Source organism: Mytilus californianus, unplaced genomic scaffold (genome assembly GCF_021869535.1).
Source record: "Mytilus californianus isolate M0D057914Y unplaced genomic scaffold, xbMytCali1.0.p SCAF_2, whole genome shotgun sequence".
NCBI lineage: Eukaryota > Metazoa > Mollusca > Bivalvia > Mytilida > Mytilidae > Mytilus > Mytilus californianus.
In genome coordinates this window covers 84,670,018-84,680,219 of record NW_026262668.1, presented here as the reverse complement: position 1 = coordinate 84,680,219, position 10,202 = coordinate 84,670,018, and the positions used below count along the sequence as shown (strand labels likewise).

The 10,202-nt window shown below is 32.3% G+C and overlaps 1 protein-coding gene across 3 annotated transcripts in view; it reads left to right on the top strand.

The window, feature by feature from the left end:
- The first annotated feature begins 1,988 nt into the window (after positions 1 to 1,988).
- Positions 1,989 to 10,202, top strand: part of LOC127730321 (arylsulfatase J-like) — a 30,304-nt gene continuing 22,090 nt past the window's right edge. For 2 of the 3 annotated variants that reach the window (XM_052238658.1, XM_052238657.1), the window contains exons 1-2: positions 1,989 to 2,104; positions 7,838 to 7,977. In XM_052238658.1, coding sequence (XP_052094618.1) covers positions 7,876 to 7,977 — 102 coding nt within the window. In that variant the 5' untranslated portion in view covers positions 1,989 to 2,104; positions 7,838 to 7,875. Of the gene's footprint in view, positions 2,105 to 7,272; positions 7,301 to 7,837; positions 7,978 to 10,202 lie in introns of all 3 variants that reach the window. The other variant, XM_052238659.1, reaches the window with a different exon arrangement.

Genomic DNA, 10,202 nt, shown 5'->3' with positions numbered 1-10,202 from the left:
ACCGTATCCTCTTGGTCTACCAATTGGGGAAATTGGTTCATCATCATCAATATGTCTAGAAAATGTAATAAAGCCTGAATGAAGTTGCTTCAATAGTTCTTTTTCGTAGTTAAAGAGCTAGTGTTCTTGTAAGAGAATGATGTCATGTTTATCGAGCAGTTCATTGAGGTAATTTTTGTTAGAGTTGAAGCCTTTAATGTTGAAAGAGAGAATACGTAGTGGACTTGCTTTTCCCAAGGTTACATCATTCTTTTCACAGGGGGCGCTATATCTGGATCTAGAAGAATGGTTTTTCCTTTGTCTAAAAACGAGTTTCAATTTTTTAGCGCACTGTGAGTATGGTGATTTGACTTTGGTTGAGCTTTATTGGGACAATTGTCTGATTGATTTGTCTCCTTCATATGTTTAACAGCAAAACAGTTTTTACTTTTAATAGCTGAGACTGATGAATCAATTGATGAGTTGAACTTTAGATTTTGGTGAAGATTGTATGGTACGCTTGAATCTGTAAAATGACGATCCTGTATAGAACTAATAGGTGTCTTCTCTATAACATTTTCTTCTCTGATAGCAAAACTGTTTTTACTATCTTTGCTCCGTGTGTTACTCAGAGTATATCATCAGCAACTTTGAGTTTTAGGTCTTCTCTGACAGCAAAACTGTTTTACTATCATTGCTCAGTGTGTTGCTTATATCTTCAACATCTTTAAATTTCTTGTCGGATTCAACAAAACCTATAATGCTTGTTAAGTTTTTTGGCACCTTTTCTTGAGTTCTGGATAATTGGTTAAACAGAGATTGTTGGGACGCTCCTTGGTTGACCGCAATACAGTTATTACTATCAGAAGTAGGTAATTGTGTTACAAGCTCACTTGGTGGAGGATTGAACATTTGTGCTTGCTGGAATTGCAAGTAATTAGGTCTCTGAGTTTGTCTTGGAACTTCTGGTATTCTATCTGATTGTCTATACATATAAGGTGGTGGAGCCGGTATACCATGATGGAATAATGGATGACTGATGGCACTTGTTGTATCCATTGATTTGGTGTAACATGAAAAACATGTTGTGGTGGCACCATGTGTACTGGAACTTGCGAATTAAAGTTATTTTGATTTTGATTTCTTAGTGTCAGGATTTGGTTTTCTAAGTTTTGTAATCTGAGGTTGGTCATTTCTCGTTCTAATTCTTTAACCCTGTTGTCCAGTTGCGTACAGTGACAATTTTGGTAAGTAACATTTGTGGATAAAGTGTGAGTGTTCAAGCTGTGATTGTCAGATCTACTTGTATCTTGGATATTGCCATTTAAGCCTAATTGTGTAAGTTTCAAGTTCTTTATTGTGTTATTGTTATCTAAGATGGTATTTTCTAGAGCTGCAATGTGGGCTTCTGCTACAGCAAGTCAAGTTAGACTTTAGATCATCTTGTTTTAAGTTCTTCTGTTTCTTTGGTCCGGCGGCTTGTTTGGTTAGCTTTATGGTATTGGTGTCTGATTGATCAATATGAATCTGAGAGCTTGGAGTTATGTTTTCATGAGCTCTTGTATTTGTAAGTTGTTTGATACAATACAAATTTGAATGCACATGGTCTTGAGGGTTGGAATTTGAGACGTGGTCAAATATGCCAGTTTCTTGTGAAGATTTTCCAAGTTCGTTCTTGATAGGAACTATTTTTACTATAGTATCTGGTGAATTAAGAGTGTTACCAATTTGTTCAATGCTTTGGTTGTTTAATTCTAGTCAGTCACATATGGGTAGGTCTTTAAATGATACATATTATCATCGAGCCCATGCATGCATTGTAAATTGTTTATTTTACTTTTTATAATTTGGATATACGTTTTAAATCAAATATGAAAATTTGAGTCAAATCGGTGAACATGAATTTCACAGCTAATACCCCTTCAAATATAATTTAACCTATCATATCTCTTAACATGTTTAAGTGCTCCTTTGATGGAGGACTTATACAGAAGTTGATACTGACACTTATGCGGTCGCTACATTTCCCGTTACAAATAGTTATTTTCTGATCGAACTGTCCCTGGTTGTTCTGTTTCATTCTGGCTGCACGTATAACGTATAGAGGGTTGACGTTGGAAAATTGGTACATTTTTCGTATTCTTTTTTTATTATTATACGCCTTGTAGACAGCAACACAACGACACGACGCACACGCAATTTTCAGTTGTTGACTCTAACGTCACGGTACCCAAATTGCACCTATTAAACGAAAATAGCAGCGGAAATCTTACAAGTTTTTCTAGAGACTAAACCATTTGTATTTTTATAATTTGATACTATGCACGTGTTTCAACATAGGTAAATATATCTAGATATAAAACGTTCACAGTATATATCTACAGATGAAGTGTTTACTGGAAAGGTAAAATGTACGGAAACATCACCATGTGACGTCCACAAAAAGTCATCTTTAAAAAATTAGCAAATAAAATATGTTGCAAGCATTCATTTCTTAAGAAATGAAGAGTGAACATGGACTAATGTCAAATTGTTTAAAATATTTGAAGAAATAAAACAAAAGATCTGTTATTCGACTTTTAAGGATGTGAATTTAAGCATGGATGCAATTTGGGTACTCCTCATTACAGAACCATTGATGGTTTGGAGGTTGGTTCAGATAAATTTTTCTATGATTCAATATGGATTAAAAATTAAATCGGTGAAACCATATAGTAAATAATGATACATCTACAAAATAAACACAAAATGGAAACTTTTGTGCAGAGGATAAATAAACGTAGGTGAAAAAACTGTTAAAATAGGTGCAATTTGGGTACCCTCACGTTAAGTTTACTATATAAATGAGGCCCCTCATGGGGTGTCCAAGTAATCACATAGTCACAAATTTTTTGCCAATATAATCGCATTTAATCATTAATTATTTTTTTAAACAAGATAATCAAAAATACAGTCCTTGATTATCGAGATAATCAAATAATCATGAAATATTTGGTCTGGTAATCAAATAATCACTATCAAAACGGCCAAGTAATCACATAATCTAAAACCCCATGAGGAGGCTCATAAATCCTTGTGTCCTTCATCGAGCTGTAGAAAAATTTATCCCTTTGAAATAAATGAAATTTTAGATTCTGCAATAATATGACACTTACATGTATGTAGTTTTTTTAATGAAACTCTGAAATGAAAGTCAATATCTGCTTTATACCAAGCGTTAGCAAGGTGTAAACTGCTGACAAATATAATGCCTACCCATGTTTAAATGAGCATAGAGCATGGCATGATAGAATTATTCCGATTCTGATAGGAAAATTTATAACTATAATCCTCTGAAGCAGACCTATAACATGTATAATACACATGGAAAGCAGCCATTTTGATTTGATGAAGCTGAAACAATATAGAAAATTAACTGCTTAACGATAAAAAATGAACAGATACATATAAACTTACTTTTAGAATGATTTTATTTGATGCGAGCAACATCAACACAAATGTCTATTTTGATCTGCAGCGTTGTTTAAAAATAAAATACAACATTGTACAACTGACATTGAAATTTCAATTGTGACATCATTCACATGCAGCCTATGTTTATTGGAATTAGAACATGGCTTTGTGTCAAAAGTGAAAGAAGAACGTCATATTAGACATGTTAGAATTAATGACATTGTATATGCTTAATTAATGACATTATTTATATATATTTTATAAATGACTGGTGACTGGCTAATGTGAAAATAAATAGTGTTTAATGCAAGTAGAGCAGATCAAGGGACTGAATAATGTATCAGTTTTGACTATGAGTGCTTATCCAACAGTGTGTATACCAGTGATGTAGCTTGCCCTTTGTTATTAACGAGGCAGGGGGTCTTGGGGGCTGAGCCCCCCAGAAGCTATAGAGGTTTTGCAATTTGAACAAGAAGAATCCATTAAAAATGATAGCGGTTGTTTAAATTATCATCATAATAATGTTAATATGCCTTACACTAAGTTATACTACAGATTATTAGTTTATAACTGGTACATACGTCATTTTCAATGTTCAGATGAATACATAAATGTTCTCAAAAACATTTATCCCTTTTTCAAATCGAATCCTTTTAGGGAACTTCCAAGATTTTAAATTCATTGGGAATAAAAGGAGATGGATATGAGCAAGGATTTGTATTGTAATATACAAATCCTTGATATGAGGTACATGTATACAAAAAGACACAGCAAGCCAACAATACAACAAAATTCAAAGTCATCTAGAAGTCGACACAGGTCTCAAGCAATATATATATATATATGTTCTTACAATATGTCAAGCTCCAAAGTTACTTTTTTTCTTTTCTCTTTGTTTGTGAGAGACTGAATAGGAAGCACGTCAAGTTACCACATAAGACAACTATTGACAAATTTCCTGAAAGCCAATTCAAATACTGTAAATTCAGAAATTATTGCGTGCATTTATTATTGCGATTTTGTCATTTTAGACTAAAATGCGATTTTAATTTTTGCGATATTGAGAAAAATCCTGTTTAATTCATATAAAAAATTTCAAAATGCGAGTTTGAATTATTGCGATTATAACCTTGTCGCATTTTTCGCAATAATAGAGCCTGATCATCTTTAGTTTTATCGATTTCTTTGACTCCGTCATATTTATATTACTGAAAACTACCGCAAAGGGGATTTCTGATTAGTGGAGGGAAATCTTTCCATATGTCTTGAATTCGCAAAGGGTATGAATCAATAACAACAATGAGATGATACAAGTAGTCATATTAGCGTTAAGTAGCGATTGTGCTACATAAGGTGGAAATTGTTTAAAAGATTAAAAAGGATTTTTTTTTTTTTTCATCGAGGCTGCTGCCTCGGTTGCCTCAACGTAAGCTACGCCAATGTATACATCAAAACTATACATGGTATAAATCAAGATCCTGTAGCAATATATCCATTGAGCGAGTCTGGAATACCCACACTGATTCTTCTCCTCTGTATATAATTTCTTCTTTTCTAAGTAACATGTTCTAGAATCTACAAGTCATTCAACCCAATAAAATTTTAGCCTCTTTATTGTCCCCCGTGAATGCGTTTCGGGGGACATTTATAGAAATACTGTGTGTCTGTCCGTCCGTCCTGTCTTGTTAGCGCTCTCACATGTACAGTTCTTGCCAGATTTTTATGAAACTTATAACAGTCAGGGGTACTACTTGTACAAGTAATCTTTATTTACTTAAAGAAGTAAAAAAAATATATTTATATAAGTTAATTATAATGTTTGAATAATCTCCCCTTAATTTTCACAAAAATTTACTTGACGTATAAGTAAATTTTTTTTACAATCCCACAAAAATTCTAAAGTTTTGAGATGTAAAAACATGCCTTTAATAATTTTTACCAGGTTAACTCATAATTTTTTATTAGAGTTCAATGTTTCATCTCATTAATTCAACAAAGAAACTGACTGCACAAAGATCTTAAGTATTTGCGCAAGGCCTTCAAAAATTGCCCCTTCAGTGTTCTGAAGATAACAGACAAATGAGATTTTCATTGTCCATGAAATTACACTTACATGATTAGTAAAGACATCTGCAAAGGACAGACAATTTAAAATTCTATTAGAGCAAAGAAGTCCTAAGAATTCAAGAAAAGAAGATAGGATGACTTTTTTACTTATATAAGTAAAAAAATCTGAATGTCTAAGGGACATAACTAAGCCAAAAAATTATTTACCTATACAAGTAAATAAAATACACTTGTATAAGTATCCTACAAATTTACTTATATAAGTATATTAATATTACTTCTTCAAGTAGATAAAAATTACTTGTACAAGTAGTACCCCTGACTGTATAACATAGGTTTATATTAGCAATATCTTGGAAGAGTTCGAAAAGCAGTGCAGATGAATTATTTTTAAAAGAGTTATGCCCATGGAAATATTAATTATATGGAAAATTGCCTGATGAGCGCTCTAATGTGTACAATTCTTGTCAGATTTTTATGAAATTTATATTATAGGTTTATATCATCAATGTTTTTGACAAGTTTGAAAAATCAGTGCCGATCAATTATTTTTAAAAGAGTTATGCCCCTTGGAAATATTGATTATATGAAAAATTGCATTGTTAGCCCTCTCATTTGTACAATTCTTGCCAGAATTTTATGAAATTTCTATCAGAGGATTATATCAGCAATGTATTTTAGACTTCCGAAATTCAGTGCTGATCAAATATTTTGAATGAGTTATGCCCTTGGAAAAATTGATTATAATGGAAATTGCATTGCATTTGCTCTGAAGCCTTCATTTGTCTAAGATATTTATGAATTGTTTTAAAGAACCAAAAAAAAAAGTGTTTTATTTAGTATTTATAGCCCTTGTACCTTGGATAGATAAAATATGTGCAATGTTGGGGACATTGGAGCTCTGTTCTTTTATTGGGCAATGAATCACAACTAACTTTTGTTAAGTAATAATTTCAAGATGAGCAAAACTTCTGTTTTTCAACAGTAAAATGAAATGTTAATTAAGAATATTTTTATAAATGTTGATTCTCCATACTTTGGTGAAATATTTTTTCTATTATCATTAATATATTTATTTTACATGTTATTGGTGTAAAAAAACAGTTGCACTTTATATCAACAAATTACAATGTGGCATTGAAAAAGATAATTCATTTCTGAAACTTTTAAACTCTCCACAGAACCACAGGTGCTTGGGCTATGGACCTGACCTTTTTTGACTGTTTTTTTTTAAGTAAATTTAGATTTCTTTAATATTTAAACTTAATTTCACTTATTTAAAGTTTTCTTATTCTTATTCATACCATCTTAAAAACAGTAGTTTTTGCATGCTGCCCCATATTTCCTATTTTATTTGAATGCAAGGTTTCATCAAAGTTATCAGTATCAGGTAAAACCTTTTATTTATATTAATTGATATTACCAGGACAAATTTGATATTTTTCTGCACAATTTTTTCTATACCTGCACTTTTTTCTGTGCTAGATATATTTTAGTCATCAATATCAAAATGACTTATGTTAATTATACAGAAAAATAATTAAAATAAAAATCCTGACATATATATATGTCAGGTATGTAGTCTGAAGTGATAAAAGAGTTATTGATTATTGTGATCTTGTAGCATCTGTAAGCTGATAGTAAATCATGTGATTATAATGGTCTGTACAGATATGTTCATGTGACATATATAGATTTTTATTTGAAAGAAACATCATGTTATTCACTAAATGTACATACATGAAGTATGATATTGTTCTTTTTTATTTTAAGAACATTAGAAGCATTGTATACGCATAGAGTAAGTATCAATATTTCAATAATATATATACAGCCATATTGCATTTTCTAAAAAAGCGGATTTTCGCAGATAAAGTCAAGCTAACTTATATCATTGTATATCATGTACATATTTTTTTATTATGAACTTAGAATATAATATGTGGTTTGGATGAAGTATTTCACTACTTGTGAAATTTACCTATTCTGACTTTAAAGTATAAAATTCCTGATCAAAAATGTTTTGTTTAGTAAGTCAATTATTTTGAACCTTTTCACACTAGATTAGGCTCTAAACATATTTATATTCAATACAATATATTACTCATTTGCCATAACCTTAAATAAAAACTTTACAAACCATTACATAGTGATTCTTTTAATGCAAATGACCTTATGTGTGCATGTTGGAGTTGTGATTGGTTACAGTCACATGAAAATATAGATGTTGAGTATCTACTTATAACTTTGACTTTTTTTCCCACTTTGAAGGAGTAGTGTTATAGTCAATACTGGTATTAAACAAACCAATCAAACAGTATTTCCAATCTATTTTCAGATAATGTACTGTAAACAACATTAGATAATTCCAACATTATGACTGAACCGGTGATTCATGTTGTCCTGATCACTTTACTCGTGTTTTTAGTGGAAGCTGCTTCAAGACCCAATATTGTTGTCATTGTAGCAGATGATTTGGTAATGTTATCATTTGCAAATATACAGGGAACAGAATGCTATCAGTCAAATCTGTTGTAATTAGGTCTTTCCACATTTCTATGGCAAGACCTTTAGTTTTTGTTCTGATTATTATTATTATTTTTTCTTCTTTTACTGCCATAATTTTTTCTTGCATTGTATTGTAGAAAATGATAAATTGTATATCAATTCTGTTCCTATAGTTACAATTTTACAGATAGCACTCCTAGTGATACCCATTTTGTCAAGAGTATTCCTATAGTTACAATTTTACAGGTAGCACTCCTAGTGATACCCATTTTGTCGAGAGTGTTCCTATAGTTACAATTTTACAGGTAGTGCTCCTTGTCATTTTGTTGTCCCCATGCAAATCAGTGCTCATCAATTATTTTTATGCCCCCGCCGTAGCCGTGGGGGCATTAAGTTTTACCCTTGTCCGCCTGTACGTACGTCCCAAAATTGGTTTCCGTTCTCTAACTTGAGTTTGCCTCAACCAAATGTTATGAAACTTATACACAATGCTTATTACCACAAAACACAGATCAAGTTTGAATTTTGGTGGCGTCACTTTAACCCTTCTAGAGTAATGCCCCTTTATAAATGGAAAAATTGCAAAATTTTTGGTTTCCATTCTCTAACTTAAGTTTGCCTCAACCAAATGTTATGAAACTTATACACAATGCTTATTACCACAAAACACAGATCAAGTTTGAATTTTGGTGGCGTCACTTTAACAGTTCTAGAGTAATGCTCCTTTATAAATGGAAAAATTGCAAAATTTTTATTTTCTTCTAACTATCAAGTAATTTTTGTCTCGCCTTGACGGAGTCAAAAAGCAAGACATAGGTATGCTGTTTCCTGCGGCGGCAGCGGCGACGGCGGCGGCGTCAACAATGTATTAGTTTGTGATTAGGTCTAGTTCATGGTGAACCACTAGTGGTAGGTCAATGATATTTGGTATGCAGTTGTATTAGTATTGGCACATCTCATTACCAAGGAGATTATTTGGCCCCGCCCCCTCAGTCAAGATCTATTGACTTTGAAACTTTGCTTAGTTTACATGTATTAGTTTGTGATTAGGTCAGTTTATGGGGAACCACTAGTGGTAGGTCAATGATATTTGGTATGCAGTTGTATTAACATTGGCACATCTCATTACCATGGAGATTATTTAGCCCTGCCCCCTCAGTCAAGGTCTATTGACTTTGAAACTTTGCTTAGTTTACATGTATTAGTTTGTGATTAGGTCAGTTTATGGGGAACCACTAGTGGTAGGTCAATAATATTTGGTGTGCAGTTGTATAAGCATTGGCATATCTCATTTCCATGGAGATTATTTGGCCCTGCCCCCTCAGTCATGGTATATTGACTTTGAAACTTTGCTTAGTTTACATGTATTAGTTTGTGATTAGGTCAGTTTATGGGGAACCACTAGTGGTAGGTCAATGATATTTGGTATGCAGTTGTATAAGCATTGGCATAACTCATTTCCATGGAGATTATTTGGCCCTGCCCCCTCAGTCATGGTCTATTGACTTTGAAACTTTTGCTTAGTTAACATGTATTGGTTTGTGATTAGGTCAGTTCAAGATGAACCACTAATGTTAAGTCAATGATATTTGGTATGTAAATGTACTGGCATTTGCAAGTTTCATTTCCATGGAGATTATATAACCCCACTCCCTAATTATGGTTCTTTGACTTTGAAACTTTTACATAGTTTACAAGTTAATGTTTGTGTTTAGGTTTGTTTAAAGGGAACGACTTATGAAAAGTCAATGGTATTTGGTTTGCAGTTGTATTGGCACATCTCATTTCCATTGAGAATGTTTAGCCCTGTACCTTCAGTCATGGTTCATTGACTTTGAATATTTGCATAACTTACATGTTAAAGTATTGCTATTTTAATTTCAACATTTGCATTATCAAAATAACAAATAGGCGAGACATATCTCTGTGTTAACAGTTTATTGAAATCAGAGTTATCTTCCTTTGTCCATGATTATAGTTGAATCAACTACAATCAATGCTTTATACAATGCAATGTTTAATTTTGACTTCCACTGATAAAACGCAGATCAAGTTGAATTTGGGTAGTGTCACTTTAACCATTATTGAGTTATGCTCCTTTATAAATCGAAAGATTGCAAAATTGTTAGTTTCCATTCTGTAACTGAAGTTTGCCCCAACCAAACATTATGAAACCTATACACAATATTCATTAC